The sequence below is a fragment of the Malania oleifera genome, chromosome 10 (assembly GCF_029873635.1).
Source record: "Malania oleifera isolate guangnan ecotype guangnan chromosome 10, ASM2987363v1, whole genome shotgun sequence".
NCBI classification, from domain to species: domain Eukaryota; kingdom Viridiplantae; phylum Streptophyta; class Magnoliopsida; order Santalales; family Ximeniaceae; genus Malania; species Malania oleifera.
Genome location: NC_080426.1, coordinates 76,802,109 through 76,820,524, shown reverse-complemented (window position 1 = coordinate 76,820,524; position 18,416 = coordinate 76,802,109). Strand labels below are relative to the sequence as shown.

Here is an 18,416-nt window from a genome sequence, read left to right as displayed (position 1 = left end):
TTATAGTTGGATAGCATCACACAGATCTTTCAGGGAAAATTCTTATCTTTGCAGCATCTGTGGGAGAGGATAGTTTCTCTTGCATCTATCAATTTGTGGTCTTGTGTCGCTGGTTTTTTCAACAGGATATGTTTCTCTAATGTTTGGCATGATTTCAGAGCACTTATTGCAACGGTTTTTTTTTTTTTTTTTTTTTATGGAGCTTACTTTGTTTCAATTTGGAGGACGATCATACTTCTTTTGCACTCACTTTCTTTCTTCATTAACAATATTCTACTCATGAAAAAAAATTAAATTATATTCATAACTACAAAGAAATTTCAAAGAAAGATAATGGAACACCATTTAGTTACTTTCCAAACAGAACAAGTAAAAAATAGTATAGAAAAAAATAGTGAAATTAAATGGTATAATCAATTTAGAATGAAGTGCTACCTCCACAACAATGATTGTGCATATAGACAACACCTGAGCTGAACAAACATTACTGACTACACTGTCCGGCCTGACTACAGAAACATGATATTAACTTATGGAATGAACCCTTCCGCGAGCAACTTCTCCTGACTCAGTTTGTAGCAAGAGAGAGAGAGAAAGACTACAACTCCAATATTTTCTTTTTTATAGAAAAAGAAATTCATTAGTAGAGAAAGAATGAACAATCAGGAGAAAAGACATCTCCTTAATGAAATTTGGGAACCCCCAGAGAAAACAAAAAATTGAAAACAAAAAGTGTAAAGAGCAGCAAAAGAAAATCAGCACGCCTTAAAAGAGAATTCCAATCATGCAGACATCTGAGAAACACATCCCCTTGAAGTTTCCATTACCCATACACCATAAAGAAGCTAGAAAATGAACCTTTTCTCATGCCAGCAAATATGATAGCTTCTTCCCCGAAAATATACAAAAGTCACATTCCTTCCACAAATACCAAAATACTGCAAATATAGCAAATTCCATAATGCAATTCCTTCCTTCTTCCTACCAAACCCAACAAAAGATATTTCCAAAAGCTCCTCCACTGTCCTTGGACAAACCCAACTTTCCCAAAATAATTGAATAGCTTGTTCCAAATCTTCCACGCAAAATCAAATGCAAGAGAGAAGATGTGGAGCAGATTCTGAGCAATCAAAAAGAAGCATGCATATATCTGGAAAGAGGGCCTTTAAAGGTCTCCTAATCTGCAGCAAGTCATTAGCATTTATCCTATTAAGCGTAACCAACCAAAGAAATGCTTTGATTTCAGGATGATTTTGACCTTCCAAATAATTTTGTAGAGTGGAAAGGAGAATTTGGTGGAGAGTAAGCCTCTAAAGGTCTCCTAATCTGCAGCAAGTCATTAGGATTTATCCTATTAAGCACAACCAACCAAAGAAATGCTCTAATTTCATGGACGATTTTGACCTTCCACATAATTCTGTAGAGTGGAAAAGAGAAAATGGTGGGGAGAGAGCCTTTAAAGTTTCCTAATCTGCAGCAAGTCATTAGCATTTATCCTATTAAGCACAACGAACCAAAGAAATGCTTTGATTTCATGGGCAATTTTGATCTTCCAAGTAATTTTGTAGAGTGGAAAGAAGAAATTGGTGCCAACCAAGATTTCACAAAAAGATTTACAAGAATAAACCCCTGAAGGATCCAACAACCACTATTGACTATCATCTTCCCAAGATACCCGATAATTATTCAACATGACCAACAAAGAAGATAATAGTTTCCCTATCATTCAAGGATCTTCTGAAGTGAAAATCCCAAGAAGCCTGGATGTGCACTAAAAGAAGATATGGGATCATTCTGCCCTGAGCTCAAGTGAAACACGCGAAGAAAAGAGGTGGACAAAACAACATTCCCCAACCAAAGGTCTTTTCAAAAACGGATATTACAGCCCTTACCTGACACAAATTTAGCATGGGGAATAAAGGAAGGGGAAATCTGGGAAATAGCTTTCCAACAACTTTCCGAAGAACATCTAGAGCCAAAATTAGTATCCCACCCATTCCCCATCAAGTCCAAACTTGCTTTTGATAACTTATGCCACAAGGAAGAATCCTCTAGGGGCAACTGCCATAGCCATTTAGCTAAAAGAGCTGTGTTCTTAAGACACCAAATTTTCAAGACCCAAACCACCCACCCCTTTAGTCCTACAAACCACCTCCAGTCTCACTAAATGACCCTTAAAATCCCCTACCCTCACCAGAGAAAATCTTTCATAATTCTCTCAATCTTACTAGCTACTCGTGCTGGAATTTTGAAAATAGAAAGAAAATACAGCGGGATATTAGAAAGACATGCCTGAATTAAGGTAATCCAACCTCCCTAAGAAAAAAGAGCTCCTTCCACCCATCTAAACGCTTGAACACTTCCTCCACCACTGGATCCCAAAAACTAACTGATCTAGGATCACCCCCAAAAAGAACCCCTATATAGGACAGCGGCCATTCCAACTCAGCACACAGTACTTCCAAAGCTGATTCCCTGACATGATCTGCAGGCATGTTAATGGCCACCACACCACTCTTCGCCATATCAATCTTAAACCCCGATACCCTTCCAAAAATTTGGAGAAACCTCAATATATTTTTTTAAAAAAATAAAGGCCTATGATCCTCCAAGAAAAAGACAATATCATCCGCAAACTGAAGGTAAGACACCATAATCTCCTCCTTCTCCACTCCTAGACCTTTCACTAATCCTCTGACCACCGCCCTATCAACCGTCCTACTCAAAACATCAGCCACTAAAACAAACAAAAACAGAGAAAAAGGATTCCCCTTGTCTGATCCCCCAGTGGCCCTAAACCAAGATTTAGGCTCACCATTCACTATCACCGAATAATTCACGTTAGAGATACAACCTTTCATATCCATCAATGCCATTTCTCTCCAAACCCCTTCCTCACAAAAATCTTATCCAAAAAGTTCAAACTCATTCTATCCTAAGCTTTTCCAAAATCCAACTTAAAAATGAGCCCCTTCTTCTTCCTCCTCCTCAACGGATTCATTCACAATCAAAATGGTAACCACAATCTGTCTTTCCCTGACAAAAGAACTCTGGGCCTTAGCATTTAGAAATAATCTTAAGCACCACACTTAACATATTAGCTATTAATTTAGTGATTATTTTGTACACACTTGATGCTAGACTAATAGGTCTATAATCAGAAATCTTATAGACTTTTACTTTTATCACTTGGGTGACTACAACTGCAATATTGCATGTAGGCTATGTCTTTCCATAAAAAGAACAGTAGCGTTCAAGAAAACAGGTCACAATAAACCAGACTACAACAGCTACAATGCAAACAAAGGCTAGAAATAAGGAAAGATGCAATGTAAAATAACATAAACTAATTGTTGAATTACCTCTATAGGCAGTGCATCAGCAGCCAATGCACGATCATCAACAACAAGAGGATTGAGACCATCTGCAGTGGCAAGTTCATGAATTCCTGCCAAAAGTGGCCGCCACCTCCTCAAAATTGCTACAAATGGGGGTAAAATGGCCTCTAGGTACTGCTTACGAAGAGGTTTTCTGTCCATGCTCACTGCATGCCAGACCTGTAGCATGCTTGTCAAAGTAAGATAACTACAAGAAAAAGTATTTACCACCAGAAAAAAATTGCACCCATTGGAATGAATTAAGAAAAGAATTCACTCTCAGAGTCTGCAAAAATAATACAAAATAGCCTGGAAAAAAAGACATTAACATATCAATACAAGCCTAACCTCTGAGTATAGAACGCAAGATGCAACCAAGACTCTTTGTCTCTTGGACTCAGAAATTGGCATGTTTAGAACAGGCGAAAGCACACTGCATGTCACCAATAGTGAATTAGTTCAATTCATCTGTATAAATTTTGGTATGAAATGCAGTAGCAGCCAAAGAAAAAACAATAGGCCATCGAAGTCCAAAGAAAGTTTCAATCTTTTATGCATTATATATTCATCAATACATTGCTATAAAGTCCAAGTGAGCATTTGCATGTATCTGTATCCGCCATTTGAAGTAACTGATGATTGGAATAAGAAAAAGGACAAAAAACATAAGAATTTTTATTTAAAAGAAAATGCCATGGACAAGAACTTCATAATAACGAATTAAATTTACTTGGAATAAACTTTGGTAATGTCTCCAAAACTATCCATGGATTGGAATACTCAATGTCTCAATCAATCTTGCTTGGAGAATTCCTATAAATAGCCACTCATGGCATAAAAATACAAGTGTTTGCATTAATTTACAGCTGTTTCAAGAGAGAGACAAGAATATTGTTGAGAAACTTAGAAGAAAACCTCAAAAACAAAAAACAAAAAACAAAAAACAAATCAAAGATCATCAAATTCTTGTCAAGTTATCATGTACCTCCATAGTAGAGCTGACCGTGGTTTCCTAGCTGACATTCGAGCATTATTATCCAGGGACATGGCACTGCTAGCTTCTCGGTGCAATCCTTCTAGCATTCCATCCTCAGTACTCACATTCCTCATAAGCATGGTATCATCCCCATTATCTTCTTCCCTGATTGAAACAAGCACCATGCGAAGCATGCATAAGAATGGTTGATCACTGTCCAACAACTGATAAAGTGCTGCCATTCCTCCCATTCCAGTGCCTGATCCTCCTCCTATACCGAGACCACCACCAAGTCCAGACTCATCTAATAACAAAGCCTGGAGCATGGCAACTGATTTCTTTATTAGAGGAAGTTCAATCCAGTTTCCACTTGCATCTTTTTCCAAAGTGGACTTCCAAGATTCCAAGCCACTGCCGCCACCACCAAAGATACTTGTTTTTGATGAATGGCCAACTCCATACCAGAGTCGGCTCCTGTATTTCCAACCCTCTGCTAAATCAATAGCACAGCTCCCATATGATGCAAAAGCACACGAAACAGATTCATACGGCTCTGCTGCAGCTGCTGCAGTAAGACGTTCCATCACTGTTGCAGAAATTTGCCCATTTGCATCAGCCATAGAAGCAAGAACCTGATGAAATATTGATAGTGTGAGTTCCATGAAGAAACGAATTGACATAAATGTTAACAATGGAATGACACTCCAAGATTCAATTTAATATGACCATCTAGTCTGATAAAGCTGATGTTCCAGGAGCAATACATATGGTTTGAATGCAAAAAACAGAAGGCATGACAATATAGATGTGCAACACAAGTATATTTTAGTCAACCAGATACATGCATCATAATTTGCATACAGGTGAATAACCATACAACTACATATTGTTCAAAACAGAACCAGCTGCAATAATAGGGACAGTTCTCCTACTGATTGTCAACGAAGATGACACTAGTATGCACTTAGAGCCTCTCTGGACTAACATGTTTTCTCTTGGTACTTTCCAGCACCCAAAATTGTTTTCCTGGCCATTCCAACTACATTGAACTTACAGAATATCTTCTTAGCATATATAACTTTTTTAAAAATTAAAAAAGGAATTTCATTGAGGGAGAAAAGAACAGAGCGGAGGATAAGATATCTTCACAAAAATAAAAAGAGAAAAAAAAAAAACAAAATACAGAGAAAAGGAAAAAAACAACAACAAACAACATCACATCAAATAGAGCCCATCAACAAAAAGCAAGTCCTAGAAGTAAAAAACCAATCAGAAGCCAAAAACTGAATTCTATCCCAGAGCAACAATAAAATCAAAAAAACCATCCATTAAAAACAGACGCATTCCTTTCTAACTAAAACCCCCCTAAAATCACACTTCCACACTGTGCCACCATCATTACTCATACCTATGGTCTTAAATTTCCAAGAAATTGTTGAAATTTCCATCGAAATTTCTGGTTTCCGTCACCCTCAAAATTGAAATGGTAATCAATTGCCATCTTGCATAATTTCCGTCGAAATCTCAACTACTCATCCGAAATTTATCGAAATTTGAAATTTTAGCGAAACATGTCGAAATTAACTATACAATGAAATTTCCTCGAAATTCAAGTGAGAGATTTAGGAGTGAAGTGAAATTTCTCTCTTAACTTATTTTATTTATTTTTATCGAAATAAAAGATTATTACAAGTTCTTTTGAAATTATATGAAAAAATAAACTAACAAAAACAATTTATTTAACCATTCGTGTCTAAATTATCATTATTTGTATAATAAATAAAATTTAAATAATTTATGAATTTCATTTGTATAAACTAAATATGTTTAATGTACATTATCTTACAAATATGTTTGATACAAATCCTATGTTACAACTTTTCCACCTCATACACAACATAGATGTATTTAACTTGTATTATATTAGTCCTAAAACTTACATTATTATGTTTTTTAACTATTTTTAAAGTTTCACAAAGAATTTCATGCTTTGCTACTGATTTCTGTTACTTTTTCAAATCGAAATTTCTGTACTTTTGGAGCTTCGAAATTTGAGTAGAAATCTCATACCAAAGCCTCTGAAAGCAAAAAGCCTCCTATCAATTCTGGATAAACCAAATTCTCACCAAAAAAGCCAATTAATCTAATCCACAAAACCCGAAACACTGTACAATGCATAGAAAAAGGGTGGGAATGAATCCAGAACTATCAAAGCGCAGAAAGCTGGGCCTCCCACTCTGCAGGAGACCATTGCCATAACCTAATAAAGGACTGCTAACCATATAAATGCCAAAACTTTGAAAAGAACGTTTGCTTTCAAAATACAATGATCAAGAGGAAAAGATCTGAAAGATCAAATCAAATGATCAAAATAAGATTTATGATAAAAGGTCCCCAAACTATCCAAAAACCACATCTGACCATCCCCCCAATTAGAAGGTTTGAGCACCTGCAATATTAACAAGGATGAGAGCCCCTCCACCTCCCAATCATTAAGGATTGGGCAAAGATGGAAATCCCAATAACCAAAATCACTTTAAAGCAACATAAAGGAAGAAATAAGAGCATTATGAACCACAGAGAGTTGATAAAGACAAGGGAAAGTAGCAGATCACCACCGATAAAGCCAATAAAAGGAAACAAAGTAGAAGAACCTACAAAATGAGCCTCCAACTTTACAAAATGAACCTCCTAGGCCAATCGTTATTAGCTCTGATTCCCATATTAGCATCTCACTCATTCTTCTACAACCCAAACTTACTTTAATTGCTTATCCTCTAGGGAATTAGGTTCCAGGGGAAGCCATGTAGCCAATTACCCATCAGAGTTTTAGAAACCAACTTAGCAGGATCCATACCCCTCCCTGCCTTAGAAAAAAAACATCACACCAAAAACCAAATGATAGCCTCCCTTCCCAACCCCTTCCACCCCCTAGTGGATGACATCAAAGAAAATCCCACATATCTTTTCTATTTTACCACAACCACAATTGGAATCCTAAACAAAGACAAAAACTAAAAAAGAATTATGCAGCCAAGACAAACCACGAACAATCAGAAAAGTTTAGAAGAAAATAAACTATATTCTTCAAAATGAGCTGTTTGTTAATTTAACTTGAGTCTCTTCCATGCAAAGAATGAAATAATAATAACCAACATATTCAGTGAATAACTGAATATGTATAAACATCATATTGATCAACATAATCAATAGAGGCTTCCACCTAATAAAAGAGCAAAAGTCTCAATACGCAAAAGTGAACAGATTTAAGGAAGAGACAACAGACACATCACAGAAAAATGCTGAAGAGTAGCATCATTTTTATACCACTTCTTCCAAACCAGACCCTTGGCAGAACAATGTAATATACCATAAAATGATAATCCAAATTTCTGAACATTTTTCATATATTTCAAAATTTTCAAATTATCAATAAATTTTTAACAGTAAAAAAATTACATCTAAATACAGCTATTCCAAAGCTAACCATGCAGAATTTAAATTTTGAATAAATGGACATTTACTGAACTACTCCCTGCTCAAAGAACAACTTCCTATGGCCTCTCTAATGGCCTTTTATTTTCACTAAGGGTTTTATAGATGGTAGATGGTGTTCCTGTATAATGGAATCCAATCCCATTTTCAGAAGACCCTATTGATTCAAAAACTGAGGACAAATTAATGCACTTAATGGGACTTTTGTGCATGAGGGAAAGTAGGAAAAAATTAGGTGGGTGAAACATCAAATAATCAGAGGTGTTTACTCATACCAAAACAGCTAGGGAGCTATTATAATTAATAGAGAACTTCCAATTTGCCAAGTCATGCTTTCTTTCCTTTGACTTTTATATTTACCACCCCAAATGGATTTTCCCTTGCTTATGGATTGAACAATTATAAACTTATTTTATCTCACAGTTTTTTAGCCTCTAGGTTGTTCTCATTAGGTTACGCAGCACAAGAACCAGGGTTAGCAAAATACCAAACTCAGGCTGCTCATTCATTTGTTTCTCTTTGCCTACTCCATCATCCTCAAAAATAGACCCTCTACACTATCCATCGGAGACGAAGACACAATCAGAAATATCACCCAATAAATCAAAAGACTCCAATTCATATCCAAATTGATTATCATGTGCCTCATTTAAAAGTAATCCTCCATCACAAGAAAAATCAATATCCAACACACTTTCATTATCCAACGCATCTCCCCATTTCTTCTCCTTCGCCTCCTTCAAAATTTTCATTCACCGACCCTGTCTTTGCATTATTAGAGCCCTTGCACTTTTCAAGTATTAGCCTGATAATCAGCCATATTGGCCTGTCAGCCTTCTCTGCTTCTCTCATACCTTTGCCCAACATCCATCTTCAATGGGAGCCATTGGCCTGGTCACTTTAAGATAGTATCCTGGCCCACTTTGGAAGGCCTTTACTACCAAGAACTTGACCCAAGTCCAAATCAATTGTTAAACCACTAGAATTCTCAATGGCATGCAAACTACCCCCCCCCCCCCCCATGCATTGGCAAAAACTAAATATCACCACTGAAAATGTTGTCACTCGCTGGAGAAAAATATCCACGTTTGGCAAGTGTTCCTTTTACTTGCTGAGCTGTAGGATCTTCTCCTCCACCTGCACTCTCTGCCAGGTACTCGCACTGCTGCGGCTATTCTTCACCACATTGTCTCTCTTGCACGTTTGTCATTTTGTCAAAATTGCAGGGCCTTTATGCCAGCCATCTGGATGTCCTCGCTTCTTGCACTTAGGCCTCTAAATTATATCTAGAAACATCATGGGCCTGACAAACATAACCTGGTCCTGAAACTCAAAATAAAGCAATGAGCCTGACTTCTTAAGATAGTATCCTGGCCCATTTGGAAGGTCATTACTACGAAGAATTTGGCCAAAGTCCAAAACAGTTGCTAAATGTCCCGGCCCAGTCCACCCATATTCCATATGTGATCATCCTTAATTGAAATCCTAGCCACCACTATTGAAACCCAATACGACTCTGTTGCAATCATTTTAGCTTCTGTACCCACACATTTGGTCCCCAACGAATCAGGAGCAAGCTGGTTGACCTGCATCACACCCCCACAACAAGCACAACGATCCACATACTTATTTCCTTCCCCCAACACCATCTGGCTCCACAATCGATCATTAATCTGAAACTGCTCACATCAACACCTCCACTGGGAAGAAAACCTCTCTCCAACTCATAGAATTCCAGCATAAAAAACCTCGCCATGCATCCCCTTAGATCCACCAGGTACAAGAACCAAGAATTGCTTACCTTTCCAGCACATACCTTATCCAAAAACCTCACCAAATTTGTTAATCAAATCGTCATCCAATACGGGACACTGCCAAATAGCATGCTTCGAAATTTCTCTCCCACCCTTCCAAAACAGACAATGTACCTTGCAAAAACCACTTGAGTCACTGAGGAGAACCTCGCCCATTTTCAATTCAAGTTATGGTCAAGTATGAATAGAAACTCACCTTTTCCCATTCAATCCAATCTTAATTTGAATATTTGAACTGAACTTCCGCAGTTCCCTTCCTTCATTGCCTACAGCATCCATAAAGACAGGACAGAAACAACTGACAAACATAGGGAGAGGCGAGGTTTTGCACAAGTTATCTCTCCACAAAAATTTGTGGAACATTAAAAGATACTTAAGAAAACATAGGGAGAGGAGAGGTTTTGCTATCTCTCCACAAAAATTTATGGAACATTGAAGGATACTTTGGAAAAGATACTTGCGCAAGCAAGTTGAAATTTGTTGTTGACTACAATGTAAAAACCCTATAGAGCCTTTTTTACAGAAGCCCACTCATTAAAAGAAGAGAAAGACAGAAAATTCTTAATGTCAACCAATAACCATATTCTTTTCTTTCCTTCTTCCCAAGCAAGATGAGCACCCTCTTTCCTTCTTCCCAAGCAAAATTCCTAGCAGAGTTAGTAAATATGAAGCTTATATGAAGGTTTGTAAATTTTTATTTTTACAGAGATAAATAAATTGAGAATTTTCCCACCTGCTGCTTTCTCTTGGCCATGTGGGTTTCATCATTGTTGTGAGTGCATTCGTCACAAATCCTAGGCGGATTTACTATGATCTATCCTCCTTAAATTTGTTTTCTGACTTCAGATTCAGTTTCTAACACTATTTCCTCAATTGCTTCAATAATATAGCCCTAGCTTCTCAATGTCAACTAGCCTTTTTTCTCAATTAAGGCTAAACTTACTTCTCAGCCTTAAGAAACCATTATGACCCTTCCTAAACTCTGAACCTTTCTTGTTGATTCTCCTGCATCAGATAGTCAATTTCAGCCAATTTCACAAACCATCTATCATATAGGTGGATATAAAATGTATATGGTCCAGAACTATTCAATTTCATTTTTTTTTCAAATAAACACAAACACACACACACATAAATTATAATGAGAGAAAGGGAATACAATCAATAGAGGACACAAAGTCCTTAAAAAAATAGATAAATAAGAGAAATAAAACATAAACCCAAGCAGTACTGCTCACCATCCAAAAGAGGCTGGACAAACACTACCTAAGAAAATGCCTACTCAATTCCTTTCCATTATAGTTAACAGAGCACTGCAAAATAGCTATGTCCCGCTGTCCCTTCTTTGCCTTTACATTAGCACCATCCAAAAAGACATCCTTACCAGCCGGTTCAGTTAAGCAAAACCATTTTGTCCAGCAAATGTTGAGACACAGACATGGGGGAAGGGTACGTACAAAATACCAGCCTCATTCTGCTCAATCTGGTATCTTTCATTGCCTATTCCATCATTCTTAGATTTAGAAACACCCTCTAAACCATCCATTGGAGATGGAGATTTATAGGAAAAATCACCAAAATAAATCAGAAAAATTCAATCCAAATCTAAGTTGATACAAACCTCATTAACAAGTAACCATCAACCACAGTCAAAATCTCTACCCATCACACCCTCACCATCAGATACATCACCCAATTTCTTCTTCTCCTTAATGGGGTTCTCCTCACTAAACTTCTTTATTGAATCTATCTTTAAACAATTCAAAAGCTCCTCAATCTGAAAACTACCATCACTGTGCCTTTTCAAAAACTTACCCTGGCATCTGCACTGATTTTCCTCTCAATTGAAGAGTTCCTTTTTTCCCATGCCCTTCTTCCCGCAATGAGTATATTTCTTTCATACAATACCCACAACTGGAGATTTTATTAAGCCAACCATCCTCACCTTAGTAGTATAAAAACTGACATCATCTCAATCTACAACCTGATCGGCAACAAATTTTACCTCCATCTGCCCTTCCTGCTTCCCTGAATCCTTTCCCTGATGTCCATCCTCGATACAAACACTGGAAACTATCAGCATTCAAAATATTCCTTCCCCCCTGCTCTCAGCCCACTAGACAAGAGCTCACGATGCCTACTCATACTAACATCGCTCACCAGAGAAGATGCGCCTGTTTCCCTCTACCCGCATGCTTTGCCTGAAACCACACATGATGTACCTATCCTTTTCGAAACCTGTGCTGCATAAGCTTCATGTACACTACATTCTGCTGTCAATTCGAATGAGCTTGAGATGTACTCATCTGTACGCACTCTTCACTTGCATATTGGAGCACCATATTCTGTTGAACAGCAACATGAGCCTGCAACAATGAGCACAACAGATCTCCCTGGCACCTACAAAGAAGAAGCATCTAACCTCCCTGGTGCCTGCAGAGGAGCGTTCTTGTCCCAAAAAAAAAGACATTCAACTTTCTCCGTGTAAAAAACGCACATTACATTCCAACCATAATCCCCGTAGCACTGCAAAAACTGCACATCTCTGTAAAGTAACTGCATCTTTGCTTTTACCAAAACCAGAAAATGAAATTACCAACAAATCCTCCACCTTACCGGACAAACCCAGCTTTCTCGCCATAAACCAAAAAGCTTATTCAACATCTTCTCAGAAAAAAGTCAAAGTGCAAAAACATATGAAAAGCTGTTTCTAAACTGTCAAAAACATAATGAGCATACATCAGGAGAGAGTGCCTTTAAAGGTCTCCTTTAGGAATCTTAATCTAGCATAATCACATCGGTTGCCATCTATTGTTTGCAAATGTGCCATATCTTCCTTAGAAGCCCCTAGACTCTAATCTTCACCATCAATGTCCTTGAGCGTTAACAAGAGCTCATGAGCACAATTGGAATGATGGGCCTGACTAATAGGGATAACGGGCTGACCCAGAGAAATGCCTAAGCCAAGGGGCTTATTTCCCAATAATTGGACCAATTGTACAGTAATATTAAGAATCCCTGGCCCAACACTCCCCACTCTTGGCTGCACACACAACCACCCCCTTCCACAAACCCTAGCTTATCTGTAACCTCATGAACCACCGGCCCCCACCACTCCTACATGCACCATTTGGAAACCTACACAGTTCCTGCATTGCAACTCAACTTTCGCTGCCTCTAAACTACCAGAGATTACCTCCGTCAGCTCCAGAAATCATGAGTCCATCAAAATTGAGCAACAACCTTTACTTGTGGCTTGCTCGTCTCCTCCAAACACACAACTGCCAGCAACACTTTCATCTACCTTTGCCAACCCTCAGACCTCCAGGGTTAGAGATAGAAACCCTTCCCATTCAAACATGGACTACTCCAGAAAGTTAACCTTCTGAACTTCCTATAACAAATAAACTGCTCCAATCTTGATCTGACCAAAGACAAACTCACATATTCATCTAGCAATTGATAAAGCGACCTTTATCGATTTGTCCCCCAAATGTTCAAAACCACCTCCCCCAACCTTCCCCATTTACAAATTGAAAGTTTTTCTTCCAATCTGTAACAATTTTTGGAGGTTCTCCTCCATAACAAGTTTTGAACAAACCCAACAAAGCAAACAAAGAAACGAGAATGAGATCGAGAGCCATATCATACTATGAAATATCCCACACATATTATTCTGATTGTTTTAAACTATTTTCCATGGCCATTAGTGCCAACTCAAAAGGATTCTTTATGGTTTTTCTTGCATCCAACAGAATAAGCTATAATTTAATGTTTTCATTTTTGTAAAACATATTTTTTTTCACTATAACCCTTTGAATTGCTCCCATCCTACAATAACACATTTTATGAACCTTCCACAGCATCTCAAAAAGTGAATTATATTGAAATACACAAAATGAAAAACATCTGTTAACAGTGATCCTAGATCATTTATAACAGATGGTGCAAACAATATTTATGGAAAGGAAAAAATGACACGTGATGCACTTATAATTCTTTAGATCACACACGTGCACACGATCACAAGATACAAATTATGACATAAGTTGGAGAAGTTGTAATAGTGCATTGGTCTACAAGATTTCTTTTGTGACCAACCTTGAACGTCTCTATTCATAAACTAGTTTGAAACAAATAGACGATAACCAAAGGACCCGCATTACAGAACATCCACAGGAATCTCCTTAAGCTCATTTATATGCAGGGAAAATATATGGTCTAATAATAAAGCATTCTCCAAAAAAGGGGTGACAATTACAATAAGAAAAATACTGTGCTAACATGAAAGGCAAGAGAGAACTAGAAAATTTGAGGTGCTCAAGAACTATGAGGGTTTTGGGCTAATTCTTGTTAGTTTTTTCCTTAATTTTCTTCTCTTTTTTATTTTTAAATTTTGAAGACTTCCTGTCCTTTCTGAGGTTGTCATCTCACTTCTTAATTACTACATCTCCATTTACTATCAAAAGAGAATATTTCAATGATTGTATCATCAATAGACATCAGAAAAAACCAACAGATACAATCATCTATATACCAGTTGATATTTTTGGAGTTTGAGCAAATGCCACAGACCTTGACAAGACCCATGGGGCAGCATGTGCACGAACCCAACCAACTGGATAAAAACTCCTTCCAGGTTTGAAAGCCCTGATGCAAGATGCTTCTCTATTGCTAACGGAAGCCATAATATTACAGTAGAGCACACATCATGCACATGAGCACAACTATTGGCAAATAAAACTACATTTACACATAATTACCTTCCATGTTTTTGTTTTGATGAAAAAATTAGGTTTAGCAAACCTAATAGTAGTAGCAGAGTAGTTTTTTTCTCAATATCATATATCAATACATGCTTTAAGTAGTTGCTGCCAAATATTGCACACTCACATGATTGTTCATAACCTGGAGCTAGGACTATAGCTTCTCTGCTTTTGAAGGACTTAAAGTGCAATGCCCAAAACCTCCTAAATTAACAGAGAAAATTCACATTTCTTAAAAATTATGTAAATGAATATGAAGTAGCTTATAAAGAATGTAAAGTGACTACTTTACACCCACCAAAAAAAGGTTGGCATCCTAACAAACAGTATTATTTAAGAAGATATCCACAAGAAGTGAGTTGATAAGATACAAATCCAATAAATACCAAAGATTATGTGAACTATAAGAATATATAAAGCTAACTTTTGGCATATGCATAAGCTTATGTGCACCCATTCACTTTTAGATATACATACATCAAGAGAGAGCCCTCCAGCATCACTAGATGATGATTGGTTATCACCAAAAGCTTCTAAGGATTCTCCTATTGTGGTCAATGAATTCGAGCGATTTCCCAAGGAAGGAGCAGAAGAATAGGGAGATGTGGAACCATCTTTTAAACGCACCGCACTACATAATTTACTTTGCAGACGTAGGTGATCCTCAACAAGCATTAGAATCACAATTGCATTCTCAACCAAAGCCACGGAAAGCTGAGCAGCATTCTCTGCTTCTGCCTTAGCCGCTTTTGGTGACAAACCCTCAGCCGCAACACCAGCAGCAGCTGCAGCAATAACTTGGGTCTGCTGCAAAAGAAAATCTGGATGTAGACATTATTGTAGTTTTTCCCTCTATCAATTACAAACAATAAAAGCAACAGATGTTTTCCATCATTAGCAGAGGATCACTGTGCTGCAGAATATATTTAGATAAATCAGCAGAAATAATTCAAAGGATGTAATTAGAAATGAATGTCGCATCAGAACATAGAAGTAGCATCAACAGGTGACTAAGATACAGAAAAAATTTAAGGTAGAACAAAAATTTGAAAATGGAATAAACAAAAAACTATGAAGATTTTCTCTATGTGGAAAAGGTCAAATAATATTAGGGAGGATATTCTTAGATTATAATAAAAAATAAAAAAGGGCAGCCCGGTGCACAAAGCTCCCACATATGCAGGGTCCGGGGAAGGGGCGGACGGACCACAATGGATCTATAGTACGCAGCCTTACCTTACATTTTTACAAGAGGCTATTTCCACCCCTCAAACCCGTGACCTCCAGGTCATTATAATGTGAAACAATAATTTAAGAATGTCCAAACTTAAGGAAGTGTTGGTAATTGACAGAAAAAAAAAAAAAAAAAGCAAATTCATGGAGTTGTACCAAAGAAAATTCCATAAAATCAAGAAAAATAATTTTTTTTTTAAAAAGGGAGCAACTATATGCATTAAAACATTGAACAAGCACAGAAATTGTCAAAACACTCTGATATAATGAAGTTAACCAGCACAAGATACAGTACTTATCAGAAATTACCTGAACTTGCAATTCTCTGGCAGCAAAATCCAGTAGGTCACCCAACAGCCTTCTCTTGAATATGGGCAATGACTTTTCACGTCTTTAAACAAGAACATGATTAATTAGATACAATAACCAATGATCAATCTCTAGTATGAAACCAACTGTAATTGAAGCAAAAACTTTTGAAGATAGGAAGTTCCTTAAATATCATCAAGAGCTCATTTAGAAATCTTTTGAGAAAACCGACTTCCAAAAAATACCTCAATAATTTTCTCTATTGAAGTAGCACAAAAATTTCAAATGAAGTTTCAAATAAGGCAAAGAACCCAAGAAGGGTTGATAAGTAACACATCTTTCATTGGGTTTGACTGTTTGAGAAATGCTAAGATTTTTTACATAACCAACCAAACAAATGACAGCGTAAGATTTATGATTTTCATCCATTTTCGTGTATGTGTTGGTGTCCAAAACAATAAAATTCCTATTTTTGCCAATTCCCTCCAGTCACATGTTTGTGTGTGTGTCAAAACTGTGTATGTGTGTGTCTATGTGTGTGTGTGTATATACATATATAAAAGGTCAAAACTAGGTGCAAGCAATGAATGTTACAAACTCCACATCAAATGAGATATTGATTAGTTGATCTAGACGCATTTTGAAATACTTAAACAAAATTTAAGATTTTTTTGTAATATTGAATCAAATTTACAAAAAAATTGTGAATGATAAGAATTCCCTGCAACCAATAATTTTCACATTCATTTTTATATACTGTTACTGTCCATTGTTCATTGACTCCATTCTCTTTCTAAACTACATATTTCTACTTAAGTGAATCAACAGAATTTCTCTTTTTAAATTTGTTACAATAAATGGATCAGATTCTAATAAAACAGCATGATTTAACCTTCGAGCTTTTCACCAGGAATGTTCATTTTCATGTTATCACTAGATCAAATTAATTTCAGCTTTCCAGAGCTGGCAAGTTTTGTGCAGGCAGTGCAGAATACCTAATACGTTGGTCTCCGGTGCTAGATCCACCAACCATAGAAAGCCATTCTGCACAATGAATTGTTGCTTCAATATCCTGCAAAAATAGGAAATGATGATCAAAATTATAAATTAATATGAAGATACAGGAAGATCAGGAATATTGTCTTAATTTCCATGAAATTGTCAAAATTTCTGCTTTCCACCACCCCCTCCCCCAATAAATTTCCTTTTTACAAAATTTCAATCAAATTTCTTCAAATCACCTGAAGTTTATTGAGATCTCAAAATTTCAGCAAATTTTTTTTCAAATTTTAGTGAAATTTTAACTATAGAATGAAATTCTTTTAGAATTCAAATTTGAGATTCAGAACCCAAATTGATCTCTCTCTTATTTTTCTTTCTTTTTAATGAAACAAAAGATTATTATAAGAAGCATATTAAGAGCTTTCAGACTTCTGAAGTTATATGAAAAATTAAACTTGGACATTCGCCAAAATATTTTATTTGACTATTATGCCTAAATTATCTGTATTTGTATAATAAAAAAATATTTAACTGATATATGAATTTCATTCATATTAATTAAATATGTTTCATAGTGATTATTATATTACAGTTATTGCATATTCTAGAGCACATAACTATCCTTGATGTATTTTGTGAATAATATTTTAGTTATAAATCTTGCATCATTATGTCAACTATTAGTTTCTAAAGTTTCATCAAACAATCCCATGCTTCATTGTTAATTTGCATCATTCATTAAAATCAAAATTGAAAATTGACATGGACATTGAAATTAAGGAGATTCCTGTGGTTGCTGATTCGTGAGTGCTGTGGCAGCACTATATCCGTCAGTGAGTTGTTCACCTCGTCTGTCATTGTGTCGGTGCTTCACATAGTTTGTGACCATCCTGATTAGTTTTGATTGTTCTTCTTGTTTTGGTGTGATTGCTAATTTGTGAGTGTTGGGATGGAATCTATGAATCCCAAAAATTTGTTTCCTACATTGCTGCCGCAAATAACAACTCAAAAGTTGGATGGAAAGAACTATGTTCAATGGTCTAAAGTTGTTTGGATTTATTTAGCAGGATTTGGGAAACCTAACCACTTGCTCCAATCTGATTTTTCTGATAAGAAAAGAAAATACGTGTGGATTCAAGAAGATGCCTTGATTGTTTCCCTTTTATGGAATTCAATGGAGCCCCAGATTACACGGATGTGTATGGATCTAGATACATGCAAGGAGATTTGAGATTATGTCAAATTTATATACTCCAGTAACATTACACGTTTGTATAATCTATCCCAGGAGTACTTTCAATTAAAACAAGGAGATAGGAGCATTGCAGATTATTTTGGAGAGATGAAGCGCATTCATAAGGATCTTAACATTGTGAAACCTATAACTGCCGACGTTCGCAAGATGCCGAAGTAGAGGGAGCATATGATAGTTCTTCTGGTTCTA

At 36.6% G+C, this 18,416-nt stretch overlaps 1 protein-coding gene across 5 annotated transcripts in view; it reads right to left on the bottom strand.

The window, feature by feature from the left end:
• Positions 1–18,416, bottom strand: part of LOC131166263 (BEACH domain-containing protein C2) — a 116,547-nt gene that overhangs the window by 54,010 nt on the left and 44,121 nt on the right. For 2 of the 5 annotated variants that reach the window (XM_058124641.1, XM_058124642.1), the window contains exons 8-13: positions 16,966–17,042; positions 15,971–16,052; positions 14,906–15,235; positions 4,363–4,985; positions 3,726–3,810; positions 3,363–3,557 (exon numbers count right to left, since the gene is read on the bottom strand). In XM_058124641.1, the coding sequence (XP_057980624.1) occupies positions 3,363–3,557; positions 3,726–3,810; positions 4,363–4,985; positions 14,906–15,235; positions 15,971–16,052; positions 16,966–17,042 (1,392 nt within the window). The remainder of the gene's footprint in view (positions 1–3,362; positions 3,558–3,725; positions 3,811–4,362; positions 4,986–14,905; positions 15,236–15,970; positions 16,053–16,965; positions 17,043–18,416) is intronic. The other 3 variants (XM_058124643.1, XM_058124644.1, XM_058124646.1) reach the window with 2 other exon arrangements.